Raw genomic sequence first — 14903 nt, forward strand, 5'->3', positions numbered from 1 at the left:
ATATTTTTTAAAATAAATAATATATTACTGGAGTTGATCCAAAGTTGTGGCGATGTCTTTATATTTTTTTTATGAAAATAAATGCTCAGGCAAAAGTGCCGCCTCAGGTGATCAAGGGACGACCTCGTCATTTTCATCTTTGTTCTTGGCTTGTTTTTTTTTTCTTTTATTTACGGAAGGTGGGGAGGAATGAGGAAAGGCGGGTTCCTTTATACTGGATGCGGTGCGGTGCGGTGCGGCCGCTTTCGGTGGGTGGAATTCGAGGTGAAGTTCCGTATGGCACGATGTGCACAGGCACGGGAGGAAGGGAAAAAAAAAGTGCATGTATATAATTAGGTCTGTTAATAAGCCCAGCTGCTTGGACTTAATTTTGGCTCAGGCTCGGCCTGGTAAAAGCTCGGCTCGGGCTCGATTCGTTAGTCAAACGAGCCCGAGTCCAAAATGAGGAACGAGTCCGAGTCCAAAATGAAACCCATTTAAATTCGAGCTCAAGCCCAAGTAGCTCACGAGCCCAAACTCTACGTCCAACATAAGGGCCAAGGCACAAAGCAGAAGAAATGGTCGCCAGCTTCCGCCGTTCTATGTTCATCCCAAGGCAGAACCCTAGCAGCCCCGGCTCCAAAGGCTGAGCGCTGCTGGAGAAGGCCTGCCACGTCCGGTCCACAAGCCTCCCATGCCGATCCCACCCTGCCATCGTCGGGCTCGAGGACGAGATCCGTGCTCTCCGTGCCCGGCTATTCCTGCCGGCTTCAGAGTTCAGCTCCTCGAGCTAGATCTGAGCCGGCCTCGCCCAGATCAACCTCCTCCATGCCTCCCTCGACGACCTCCTCCAGATCCTCCAGGCCCAAGACCCTCTCCCCCCCCCCTCCGCCCCCTGGACCGACCGCCTCCTTGACGCCTTCCTCTGCTTCGCCGACTCCTACAACTCCTTCTGATCTGCCCTCATGTCGCTCAGACAAACCCAATCTGAGCTCCACACCGCGATCCGTCGCCGCAACAAGGCCCACCTCACATCCGCCCTCTAATCCCAGAAAAGAATCAAGAGAGATCTCGCTAGATCTAGGCACCATCCCTTCTTCCACCGTCTCCCCCCTTCCTCCCTTGTCTCTCTTGACCTCTCTCACTTCTACTACTGGACCGAGGAACGAGCTTTACGAGCTCAAACCCGAGCCTTTGCTGTGCCAAGCAAGCCCGAGCTCAAGCCCAATACAGAGCTCGGTATCGAGCCCAACCCCGAGCTCAGTACCGAGCCCAACCCCGGAATTCTGTGAAATGAGCCGAGCCCGAGCCTCCCCGGCTCGTTAATAGGCCTATATATAATACGTTCGCATAACAAAGTGTAGCGGTATGATACAAGTGATTGGTTAACAATTAGAGATATTTAGTAAATAATTATAATTATAATTATTTTTTTAAATGGGCTTCTTATACGTTACGAGTACGGATACATCCAATAAAATTAAAAAGCAACAAGTTACGGAGTACCTTAAGCAACTTCCTCTTTCCAGGGCCACATAAGCAGCCACGCAATCCGCGGCTCTGTTGGTCGTTCTGAATACATGCTTAGTCTGAAATGCCACTCCATCTCTCACTATCGTCCAAATATCCCGAAGTAGGAGATAACTTCATAATAATAATTATATTATTCAACAAACCATTCATTCTACATGATTTTATCTATTAGGCTTTTGATTACGAGTGCATTGACAGGAATGCATTTGGCTTATAGTCAGTTTGCTTCTCAAGTTTTTCCCATAAAGAACAAAGCACGCGCAAACTAGCTGATGGAATCTCCTTTTGTTTTGGTTTGGAGGGTTAAAGGTATTGCGATGGAAGTTACTTCTTAAATTTTATTGATAGAGAATAATAGATACAGAGGACAAGGAGAGGGAGGAGGGTGGAGAAAATTGTGCTCGGATTTTTTTTTTTTGTTTAATAAAGTCGAAGCACGAAGCTTCACATATGAACATTTTGCAGCAGCTTAACATTTGTGCCGTATTTGTTGGAAAATTACAAGACTTCATATTATAATTTCATACAAACAGAGTTTGGAATCATCCCAACTGTCGAGTAATATCCATTATTTCTATTTTCTATCTAAATATCAATCTTTTTTATTCAAAAAATATGAATTTTTCACATAGTCTGTATCCAATCTGTGTTGGCGAGGTTCAATAAATTCAATGTCAAGATAAATCCAAATGGTAAGAAATGTCTGATTAGCTACATTTTACATCATAAATCCTGTATGAGCAACAAAATCATCGGTTATGCTTTGATGGTTTTCTCAATAAAATATTAATTGGACTACATTATTCCATTAAAAAATTTGACAAAGATAGGTTGGTTTTTGTTAATAACTACACCTTGAAGAGCTTGGTTTATGCCAGTAAATAGTAGTCGTACTTTGGATACTTTGTTCCTTAATGTTGTTGACAAAGGCACGGGAAGGTATAAAAGTATGGCGAGGGAGAGTTAATATAGTGAAAATTTGTGAGTTTGTGTTTGGACAGCTTGTCTCAATGTCGCCACTGCAAGATTGCAGCAAAGAATGAGAAAGGGTGAAAATATCAGTTCCCATCATAATGTGTGGAATTAGCCGCTAAAGCAAGCAAGGTAGCAAATACTTCAACGCAGCAGGCACCTGTTCACTGTCAAAAAAGCGAGATTAGGGTGCAAATAGGTCGGGGTGACCCGACCGGCTCGATTATTTATTCTGATTCTAATTTTGGACCTAGACCCAACTCCAAAAAGGATCGGATTCGATCGGGTCTACCGCTACAATTCTTGATCCAACGATTCATTCAGGTCAGATCAGGGTCGGGTCTATATATAACTCGGACCCAATCCAAAAAATTCGACCGAGTTCGAGACCGATTCGAATCAACCCATCTATGGCTTTAGAACTTATTTGCACTCCGGCAGACTACGGCCCGTGGGCCCAAATAATTTTATAAATTCAGATTGGATCGGGTTAGAGGCGGGTCATAAAATTGAAAATCTAAAATTACCTAAATTTCAAATGGTTCGGATCAGATCGGAGGCGGGTCATAAAATTGAAAATCCAAAATTGCCCAAATTTCAAATGGTTTGGATCAGGTCGGGTCGGATCTAAATTCAGTAAATCCAAATCTGACCCAAAAAATGAAACATGTCCAATTTTCGAACACGACCGGGCCCACGGGTCCTCCAAAATGGGTAAGGTCGGGTCTAAACAGGTTATATCAGATTGGGTCACGGGTTAATTCGACCTATTTGCAGCCTTAGCCAAGATGTCCAAGCATGGAAATCACCAGGCAATTGAAACCATTATCCCCAACTTTGACCATATCATCATCCCGTTAAGACGCATCCAATTCGGTCATGGCTCGTGCTGACCAGGCCCCTCCGTTTCATTTGACCAGACCGATCCCTTAAACCGACCACGAATTACACGGTTTTGGCTCGTTCTCATCTCTATCTCTGGTCTCCGTCTCTAGAAGAACTGGGAGCCAGGGACAGCGTCGCTTTCAGCACAACAGCGTAACGCCGACGGCCGAACGTCCCAATCCCTCGTGCGACCCACCCTCACCTGCTTTCGATTCGACTATCCAACTACGTGGCAGATGACTAACAGCCTAAAAACGGTGCTTGCTGTTTGTGATCAGATATCACATAATTAGATGAACGGACAAGATACAATGCTCTCTGCGGATGATACCACTAATTTGAAATTTCAAAAATAAAAACTGCATGCTAGCTAAGGTAAAAAAAATATGTTTCTATTCTTTTTAGGAAGCGAAGGAAAAAAAAAAGGGTCAAAAGAGAATAAAGATACTTTAGGGGCGCCTAACGGTGCACAAAATATTGCTGTGGTCCCGTTGTAATGCTAATTTAGTAATTTGGAAGTGTATAATTCAATGAACACCAATCCCTCTGTGCCATGTCGGACGGAAAGGTATGGGTGCTTATCTGGCGCCCCTAACATTTCGACAGAAAACACGACGACGGCAACGTTTCTTCTGACGGGAGGCGCCATTCGATGCCGGTGATTGGAATTTCGAGAACACCTAACAATTGAGATATCCCATCCCTTTCCTAAACAAACGCCAGTCTTTTTCATTATAATCACAGATTCACCATCCAATGTTCCAGGAAAACTAATCGCGATCACCAGCCACGGAAATTAAAATTAGCTGTCAGTGGCAATCTTGAAAGTTGGCAGCCATAATGGGGTACGCGGGTAATCCGCGTGAGAAGCAAGCAATGGCAGCTCTAGTAATTCGTCGAAACACGAGGGCATTTTTGTAGAAATCGAAACAGATCTCGCTTCCGCTTCAAGGAAGGGCGTACGTTTTACATCTAACCCCCTAAAAAGTTCGAAATAAGACAATAAAAATCTATAAATAAAGCAAATAGTATTCGTCGCCCCCCTATCATTTCTCGTGAGAGAGAGAGAGAGAGAGAGAGAGAGAGAGGAGAAAAAGGCTCTCCGACAGAGATCGGCCTCCATCGCCTTCGTTCTTCTTTTCTCCTCTTCCGCGTCGATAGATCTAGGGTTAGGGCTTTGGGGGGAGGAGAGATGGGGCAGCAGTCGCTGATCTATAGCTTCGTGGCTCGGGGGACGGTGATCCTGGCGGAGTACACGGAATTCACGGGGAATTTCACCAGCATCGCCTCCCAATGCCTCCAGAAGCTCCCGGCGAGCAACAACAAGTTCACCTACAACTGCGACGGTCACACCTTCAACTACCTTGTCGAGGACGGATACAGTAAGCCCCCCGATCGCCCTCCTTCGATTTCCCTTTGATTTTTCTCCTTTATTGATTGCTTTCTTGGTGGAATTCTTGCTAGGTTGCTTCGGATTCGTACGATTTTTAGCGGTATTTGGTTGTTCTGATTGATTTGTGTTTGATTACATGGGTTGGTTAATGCTAGGGTTTTCTATTTGTTGTTTGTTGGTAATTATGGTTAGATTCTGTTGCTACGTCTGCTCTCTGGCATCGTTGGATGACGATCCATGTCGAGATGCTTTGTTTCGATTGATCCGTGTGATTTCTGAGCATAAAGAGAAAAAAGTAGCAAGCGGCTTTTGTTTTTAATGATCTATCATGTTAATGTGTTTTAGGTTGTTCTTATGTTATATGCTGTATCGGAAGATCTGTATGACTGGGAGGGCAGTGGTAGGTGTAATTTATGCTCATTGCTTTATCTCTTTCTTTTCTGTTGATGAGGTAATACGGTAACACGGGTGAAAGAGTTAATTGCAAGGAGTTGGAAGACCTAGAGAGTTGAAAAAAATTAAGCTTGGATGGACTTCTTTTATGAATTTTTTAGTGCATCTTATTTGTTTTGGTCATGTCATTTTAAATGCTAAGAATTTTCATTTCTAGTAGTATTTTGCAGTAGGTGTTTAAATTTTTCTTATTGAGTACTTCATTTTTTTTTTTTTTTTTTGAAGAACAAGCTGATACTTGTTTATGTTACTTCATGTTTTCATGAATCAGTAAATGATACTTAAATTTATCCTCTCACCTCGGTGATAAGTTTGCTAATTCAGCAAGTGGATGTTCACTATGTGGTCACGAGGATTGAGGACTGAACTATCAAGATTCTGGGTGGCTTATAGTTTCCACCTAACAATTTCTCCATTTCAAATTTAAACTATAACAAGAAGCCCAGATTCCTGCTGTGCAGAAATCTATGTTGGCCTTGATTGAGATTCCTGATGGAGTTTTTTCCCCTTTATCTTTTTAAATCTTTGATGTTCCTATCCTTTTGACTGTGTCTTGTGCATTTAATATTAGGACTCTATGTGAATAATATTGCTTTGGATATAGATTAGCCCCCAATTCGTAGTGTTGATGTTAGGATGAGATCGGCTTGAAATTTGTATTATAAGATTTTTGTGTATCCATATTTCCAGTCACATGTTTGAGTTTATACATTGTCAGAAGGTTTGAAAGCTAAGGTGTAAGCATGTCTTTTAGATGACAAGCATGATAAATTCCTGTTGGGAAGCTTTCTTGTAATTTCTAAAATAACTTTCTCAAAGGAATAATATTTTGGCCGAAAGCTTTCTATTTGTGATGGCTGATGAATTGCAGTCTTGCATTTGCATTTATTTCTCTCCTGCCAGTCAAGCAACTTCTCTGTTATGGATGAAGGCTTCATTGGTTTCATTTATAAACTAGCTGGCACAATGCTGGAAAAATTGTGTCCATGCATGTTCTTAGATGTACTAAGCTGAAGGTTTTGCATTTTCTGAAAGATATCAGTACACCTAGTTCTTAAATTTTCTATGAATTCTTTTATTGAATCAATGCACAAGCGCATGAAATGCAGGATTTGGATGATCTTCCTGTTATGACATAGTTCACAGTCATTTGCTTGGGGCTTTTTAGAATGTCTTGAAAATTTCACGACTTAATATCAATACACATTTTTTTCAGCACATGGAGTTTGTTATATCTCTGTATTATTGCGTAAGCTATGTCCACTATATTCAACACTTATGTTAGGTTATTTTCCTGGGTTATGATGTCATCGTAGAATGCAGGGCTGTGTAATCCTCTGTTATGTTATTCAAACCCTGAAGATTTATCTCCATGATAAGCATTATAGTTTGGTTGGATGAAATGTGGCTGGTTTTTTTCCCTGTAAGATGAGTTTAGTTGTGGATTATGGTGCTGCATTTCCTGTTGATCTAATATTCTCTTATGCTTTCACACCATATCATGTATGCGTATTTTCTGTATATAGTGGTTATTAAGCTTTTTTCTTCTTCATTGGTATCAGTAATCTTTCTTGCATAGTTTCTTATCTTGTCTACTTCCTAGCAGTACATTGTTTCTGTTGGACATTGATTCTGTTTACTTAGGGGAGTATATACTGTGTTAGTTTAAAAGATGATGATAGTTGCATTCTATTTTCTCTCTAAAACACTAATATGATAAAAGAAAAAGAAAAAGAAAACCACATTATGACCATCAAAGAGGGAATATAACAAGGCCGTCATCCAAAAGAATATGCTCTTATATTTTCTTGTCTGTATGTAATGGCTCATATTACGTGATATTCCCAATACTGAACAATTTTCTGTGCAAAAAGAGGGCTTATCTCGCTGTCCCCTTATATTTATTCTTTTGATACCTGGAAATTAACTGGACATAGAACCAGCAGGACACCTTTATAATTGTTTGATGGTTAACAATTGAGCAAATTCAACATCATCATTTTATTTCATAGAGGTACTGTTTGCCTGGTAGTGCCAGCTGCGGGCAATATCAGATCTTATGATTGGGTGTCAGTAATAGGTGATTGAGATCTTCAAGTTTGTCAATTAAAGTTTGGCTGTATAGAGGTCTCCTTTTACAACCATCTTGGTCGGTTTTTCTGTTATTATGGCATGGTAAGAATGATTGCTTTGGGAAGTGCTACCATAAAATGATTGTCTCTTGTCGGTCTATGACTATTGTTCCAAATAACTTCTGTATCTTGTATCTGATGTTACTTCAATTGGGACTTTAAATCATTTAAGGACTTCTCTGTAATTGGTGGATTAAAAGTATATAGTTGTGATATTTGGCTGGTTGGTTCCTGGATAACATTAAGTAGCAATATGATGAACAAGTCTGATTCAAAAAAGAGCTAAACAAGGATGAATCATTAGACATGATGGGTGTACAAAGAAATTATAGTTGTACTCTTAGGGTATCTTGAGCGGTACCGTATTTTGTCACAGCACTAGTTGTGTAATGACTGTGAGAGCAGTCTGATATGTACTCGGTTGAGTGTATGGAAAATTTTGTTGTTCTATCGAAATTGGCAGCACTTTGTGTCCGAGGTTAGGCTGTGCACAATCACATGGTTAGGCTGTTATTGGAAGAGGGAGAATATTAACAGATTTTAAAAGATTTCTTGTTACAGGTACTCTCGGATCTGGAAGAGAGGCATATGATACTTTCTTTTAGTGAGTTGAAAGCCTAAGCAAAATTTTGGTTGTAACTCTGATAAGCAGTGATAAACCTATTATCTGGTATCTGTAGTGATAATCTTTTGTGGCTATGTGATTTTGTACTTCTAAGATCCATGCTGATGCTCTCGGACTCATCTTTTGATAGCTCTCGACTTGTTCTTGCTGAGTGTCATGTTTAGCATTTACTTTGCTTGTATTCAGCAATAGGTGCTTTGCAAATGTTTGTGCTCCAAGTAGTGTGATTGTCGAGGCTGATCAAATAAATTGGTCTAAGTTTGGTGGGTTGGGCATAATCTTTTGGTATTATGGGCTGGTTTATTGTTCTTTATACCTTACACAAGGATGTATTCTGGTACCAGTTCATGCTTTTGTAATCTTTGTCAACAAAGTGCTATCTAATTTTTTTTGGGTAGTCTTACAAGAATTTTGCATATCTAAACTGAGTACATGAATGCAGAAGTTCTTTGCCTTTACACACTCATTATGGATAGCTAAAATCAATCTTGGATTTTGCAGCATATTGTGTAGTCGCAGGTGAGTCAGCTGGCAGACAAATTCCAATTGCCTTCCTGGAGAGGATTAAGGAGGATTTCAACAAAAGATATGGAGGAGGAAAAGCTGCAACTGCTGCAGCTAACGGCCTCAACCGAGAGTTTGGGTATCTTTTTGTTTCCTAACCAATCAAAGAAACTGCCGTGCCTTTATTTTCTTTTTTGTAGCAAAATCATTATTTAATGTTGAAAAATATTTACTGAAATTGCAGGCCAAAACTGAAAGAGCATATGCAGTATTGTGTGGACCACCCTGAGGAAATAAGCAAACTGGCGAAAGTGAAAGCACAGGTTTCAGAAGTTAAAGGAGTTATGATGGAAAATATCGAAAAGGTGCATCCTGATATCTACTTTAATGCAACAACTTGTGATCATTTTAAAGATTTTGTTGTTCTAAGTTGTTGAATGTTGCCAGTACTGCCTTGTTCCTGGCAAGTAGCATAATTAAATCCTTGAGATCATCGTCTCTTAATTTTCAGGTTCTTGATCGTGGGGAGAAAATCGAGCTGCTTGTCGACAAAACTGAGAATCTTCGTTCTCAGGTCTGTAACTTACATCCACCAACCCTTAGTAGGAGGCCTCTGAATGTTTTCTTGGATTTGCATCTGGGAGTATTATGCAGACAGGATAGTTTGCATTCAGTTTCATTTTTGGGGGTTCCCCCCCAAGGGCAGCTTGAATTAATTTGTTTTCTTGTATCTGGGGCTTGCAGGCTCAAGATTTCAGGCAGCAAGGGACAAAGATGAGGAGGAGGATGTGGTTCCAGAACATGAAGATAAAGCTGATTGTTTTGGGCATCATCATTGCATTAATCCTCATCATAATCCTGTCTGTTTGTCATGGCTTCAAATGCTGATATGGGTGGATATATGATCACTGCACCTCCCTCACTCAAACCGGTGCTTTTGAATGTAGTAATATCATTTGTGACTACATAAAAATATGTGCTTTCTTGAAGAATTGTGGTTGAGTATTATCCCTTGTGAATGAGTATTTTCTTTCTGATGTTCTCCTGTTAGGAACTGGGTTGGGATTGACATTGTATTTTGGATGTTATGCATGTATAGCCTGAACGCTATTCTTTCTTGCTATATGAGTAGAAAGGTCTTACCATTCCCTGTTGTCACACTATGGTCATTTTATCAATTTTATGAGGGATAATGATGCATTGATCTGATGAGATTGAGGATTTGCTGTTCGCCTCTGTAGGTAGTGATTAGTGCTGTAGTTGGTCATCTCCTCTTTGTTGTCAGTTACCAGCATGCTAAAGCCAGACGGACATGATCATTTGAGTATCACACTGGATAATCAATTAGATTGATGTTAAAAGTGTGGAACAGTCTCATTGCATCTCCTTCTCTTTGTATGTTTGTTTGTTTGTCTGAACTAATTCATGATCATTCCTCAAGTCTGACCTGCATTATGTACCTGCTGTATCGTGATTCGGAGGAGTGGCTGATAGTCTAGCTGTGATCTTGTAATGGAAGACAAAAAATATTTTTATTATATTTTAGGATTTTTTTTGATATATTTAGAGTTGATTTTTAGAGTCGTGATTTCAGTAAAATTGGGTGCAATAGTTGTAGATTAGTTATATGGTGGGTTGGATAAGTCAGAAAATTGTTAGGATTTAATTTTCAGTTGTTTGAAAATATTTGGATGACTCACGAGTCAAGTCAAACTATTTGAAAAGAGTTCTAGGATCATAAGGGATAAGTTGAAGAGTTTTAATCTTTGGATGGCAAGCAAGGTTTTCATTGTTGTAAAGTCTACAAATATGGGTTTTTGTAAAATGATGAATTTATGAAGATTATTTGGGTTATTTATGGAGATTGTTTTAAAGCCTTCAGTTTCATTTCTGTCCTAATCCATTTGGCATGGAGGATGCTGCCTTTTCTTCTTTCTTTCTATCCATATTTCTTCTCTCATCATCATTTTATCAAATGGTAAAGCTATCAAAGGCCGAGCATCATCATTCTCTTCCATTTGGAGGTTGGCTACAATTCCAAGGGTGAAACTTTTTTGGTAGGAAGTATACTGGAATCGACTTCCATGTAAGTCGATACTTCTGCAGCGGCGTCTTCTTCACGAGTCTGAAGGTAATTGTGACATTTATGGGAAGGTAGAGAACTTGCATCATATCTTGTTGGGCTGTGTGTTTGCAAAACGAACTTGGCGAGCTTGTCAGCTACTGTTGGAATTTATCGTATGGATCAAATGGCACAAATTTGGTATGTTATGTCTATTTGTGGTTCCCCGTTTCTTCAATCTCCAGAGGCTTATTTCGGATGGTGGTTGTGCTGGGTACGCAACCAGAGTCTTCAACCAGATTGCTATAAGCTCGAACCAAATTTCTAGTCATCCATGCGATTTGCTGCTGAATTTTTGAAGATGATAGAAGAAGATCAGAATGGCTTACCATGGCTTTGCGAGTTTTGCATTGCAGCAAGGTGATTTTGGAAGGAGATTCTACCATCTTCCATTGGATTAATTCCTAACTATCTACTTCAAAGAATCTTCTGCTGGAAGGATATTCCATGTTTAGTTTCTAATTCGCGGTGTTTTTAGCTCGACATGTTTTTCATGAAACAAATGCTGTGGCGGAGGATTGGTTGGCTGGGAGAGAATATAATATGAACTTCGCTGATGATTCTGACCTGCCTTCAGAGTTTAATCTTTTGCTAAGGATAGGTAGTTGATTTTTTTCTGGTTTTCTTTGTGTTTTCCACTATTATTGTTTCTTCTGTATTTGAACTTGTGGATTATTATCAAAAAAAAAAAAAAAAGCTTCTTTGCAAGTACTTGCAGAAGCCCTAGGCATTGCACAACACACTAATATGCTTTCTTATTCTCTTGCTTATCGAGGCCTATGGGAATTTTCAACAAGTTCATCAATTTATTGAGCCATCAAAGGAGCATCCAGAAGATTTGATTGATGAAGGTAGACATGGCTAAGTCAAAGGTAGACATTAGATCCAGACTCGAATATAATTTACAGCCATAATTCATCTTCAATAACGAACATAACAATAGCTAGTTTTCGGGTAATCGGGCATTTGTTAAATTACCTCACCATACTTTGAGATTACTTTTTCAAACTACCAAATTACACTTGAGTGTATTCAATAAATCCACTTTTTTTTTTCCGTCAAACCCAAAACCAAAGACTTTGGGTTGAGTCTATGGCCCCTTATTCTCACCCATATCCTAACCTCCCTTTAATAGGTTTTTAAAAGGATCCGTGGAAGACAGAATAACCTTTCGAAAAAAATAATACTAGCCACTATTTCCTTGTAGTCATCGTAATGGAACCATCAGGATCTTAGGACATCTACATGGACCTACCAATGTCTTCCTTGTAGACTCCTGGCAATTATTTTGGGCCATCCCTTTCTGCACCATGCGAACCATAAACGATATGCGATTTCCAGCCAAAAGAATGTGGACGACAGAGCTGGTATTTTTGTCGTCCACGGCTCCACCAGAAGAGTCCAAGGCCACTCGTCTCAACGTACAAAGGGAATATGCGTGTGATCCTTAAAAGTATCTTAAGCCTCACGTAGAAACAGTTTTATTCAGCACTAGCATTTTAACTAACGCTAGAAATCATCACAAAGTTCCTCTCAGAGTTGTAAACATTTCCACCAGACTATTATTTACATATTTCCATAACACCGCAACAAACAAAAACAAAGACTAGCTAAAGAATCAGCAAGTTATTTGGTCTCTCCAAGTGGAAATCTCCTCAAATATTGGCAACCTCTTGGACTTGAATGGGGCCCAATCGTTCATCACAAGATCCAGTCTCTCCATGATCTCCTCTCCAATCTCCAATGGAGAAACGGCCGGCGGCTGCAGCTCGATCTCACGCAGCAACTCTTCTGCCCGGCTAATTATCTTGCTTTCATCGGAGCCTAAGAATCTCCGGTGCAGGACTTCCTCAAGCACTGCCCGGGCCTCGTCGAACTGCCCATTTTTGATGAGGCAGAGGCCGAGATTGCAGGCCTTGTTAGCATCAGGCTCGATCGTTTGAGCTTTGCGGTATACCACCTCGGCTGCATCATAATTGTTCTTCTGCATGTACGCCCAACCCAGATTGCCCTGTCAAATGGTTGGCGAAAAATCAGACACTAGAAAGCTTTTCTCACCTTGATTAAGGATTAATGGATGTGATGATGACATGGTAGATGGCAAAGTGTAGATTCCCATAGGCCTGCCACCTTTTAGAAAATCACACACAGAGGTGAGACTCATCTTATGCTCATGCGATATTTGATTCCCAAGATAAGTATAGGTAGGTATTCATAATTGCAAAGGCGTTGAAAAAGAAAAGACCTATACATGCATATGTTTAGTCCACATCGATTATTTACTGGATAAATTTTGAATACTTATACAGAATCAAAGAACGCAAATGATACTTTTCGGCTGGCCATTTTAGATGAGGTCTTAGATTATTACAAATGGTATCAAAGCGGACTCGACCCATAAACTATGTGAATTAGGAGATACTGTAGCACAGATCCATTTGGGCTGACCACGGGCCGATCGTGATGTTTGTGATTAGATTTGAATGAATTTGAACTCTTAGCCCAACAAGAATGTCAGGACTTGAACGGAAAAAGTATGTGAGAACCCGTACGGATGTATGTTTAGTCTTGAGCCTTTCTTATCTTAAAAAGTTTTTTAAGCTGAATGACTGTGATTTTAAAACTAGTAGTAATAGCTTCCTAGCAGCAACGAGTTTGGAATGATGGTAAATTACCAGGATGCGTGAGGTTTCTTGCTGGATGGAGACCTGGAATTTCTTGCCATGGGAGCGTGCCGTCTTGGTTGTCTTCCCATTGAAGGCTTCACCGTGGTGTATCATCTGCAGCTTTTGCTTCAGAAGCTCAATCTGCTCATCTACCCTTCCACATTTCTGATCATCAAAAAATGTTTCCTTATGGACAGAAGTGATACTTATGATGCATTATACTTTCAGCTGGTAGGAAATAGGTTGATACCTTGTAAAGGTCGATGAGGAGATTGTCCAGGGATTCCTGTGCCTGCTTAGAGCAGAGGTGCCTGAAGGATTTGATGGCTTCTACGGCTTCCTCTGCCCGGTCCTGCTGCTTCATCACCACTGCCATGTCCTTCAGTGCACTGTCCACTCGGTCCCCAGCATTGATTGCCTTCCAAAACCATACGATCGCTGTCTCTGGATCCTTCTCCACAAGCTGTTGATTGTGTATTCTCCCATTAGTGAGGATTTCCAGTTTCAGCAATTATAACTGGAAAACTAATAGAGTGCTGATAGGTTATAGATCACAAAGCATCACTTGCAAATGCTATTCTCATTGCAGGCTCGAATTAATGGTGTCTACTGAAATATAAGAAAGTGTGGTAAGATAACATGCCGCGAAGAGAGGATCGAAAACTCTAATATTACACTACTTAGTTTTGTTAAATAGATAGCAATTGCTTCTTTAGTTTTTAAAGGAAATCCATGACTCAATTACGAGTTCTGTTGTGTGTGTGCATGAAATCTGGTCCAGATACTAATCACTAAATCAGGTCAGACATCCTCGAAATGATGCTGTTTAGTGGTGTCATTTCCCATTTAAATATGATGAGGTTGGATCTCACTTTGTTTGGGTCCCAACAGCAAGGTACAACTACAATGTAAATGAGATGATAAATCGAAAACTTGGGAGCATAGTCACAAGCTCTGCATTTATAAGATTTTGAAAGGAAGTTTAGATTCTAGAAAGAAATCATGGCAAACAAGATGTCCTGAGATCATCAATAGAAAGAAAGATCATAAGAAATGAAAGCTTTAGAGGAGCCAAAATAACAAATACAGGCAGCAGACCAATTCCTCACCAATTCACCAACATGTCATAAAACTAAAGATTTACTGGAAAACAGGAATAATTAGCAGTATTATTCGACCAATAAAATGGCCTATGAATTAAAGTAAGAAACTTTTTGATACATCCAAGGAGATAACGACCGATATAACGCCATAATAAATCAATCACCATCATTATTTCTCTTCCTTTCTGACCAAGATACTAGTCAGCTACAGGAGGTTGAAGAAAAGAACATTCCTCCAAATTCAAACTCAAAAAGAAAACAAAACAAAATATAAAAAAAATCTGGTGCACACCATTTTGTTGAACAAGAACATTAATTAAGCATAAAAATTATCGAACATCACAGTAATAGCCACCAAAAAAAAAAAGAAAAAAAAGAGAAAGAAAACTCTAATAATTCTACAGTTGGGAACGGCACATTATAAAGCTCAAAATGTTGAACAAAATTTCTCTAAGAAATCCTAACAAAATATAAACTTGCACAAGGTCGATGATTATAGCAGCTAATAATGAGAAAATTCATAAAATCGAACGTTT

The 14903-nt window shown here is 39.9% G+C and overlaps 1 protein-coding gene and 1 pseudogene across 3 annotated transcripts in view; one reads left to right on the forward strand and one right to left on the reverse strand.

Annotated features, from left to right (window-relative positions):
• Positions 1-4412: 4412 nt before the first annotated feature.
• Positions 4413-9634, forward strand: LOC103720672 (annotated as a pseudogene).
• A 2399-nt stretch (positions 9635-12033) lies between these two features.
• Positions 12034-14903, reverse strand: part of LOC103720671 (protein SULFUR DEFICIENCY-INDUCED 1-like) — a 3199-nt gene continuing 329 nt past the window's right edge. The window contains exons 2-5 of one of the 3 annotated variants that reach the window (XM_039120082.1): positions 13515-13727; positions 13274-13429; positions 12696-12728; positions 12034-12609 (exon numbers count right to left, since the gene is read on the reverse strand). In XM_039120082.1, the coding sequence (XP_038976010.1) occupies positions 12217-12609; positions 12696-12728; positions 13274-13429; positions 13515-13727 (795 nt within the window). In that variant the 3' untranslated portion in view covers positions 12034-12216. Of the gene's footprint in view, positions 12610-12695; positions 12729-13273; positions 13430-13514; positions 13874-14903 lie in introns of all 3 variants that reach the window. The other 2 variants (XM_039120083.1, XM_008810496.3) reach the window with 2 other exon arrangements.

Source organism: Phoenix dactylifera, unplaced genomic scaffold (genome assembly GCF_009389715.1).
Source record: "Phoenix dactylifera cultivar Barhee BC4 unplaced genomic scaffold, palm_55x_up_171113_PBpolish2nd_filt_p 000706F, whole genome shotgun sequence".
Classification (NCBI taxonomy): Eukaryota; Viridiplantae; Streptophyta; class Magnoliopsida; order Arecales; family Arecaceae; genus Phoenix; species Phoenix dactylifera.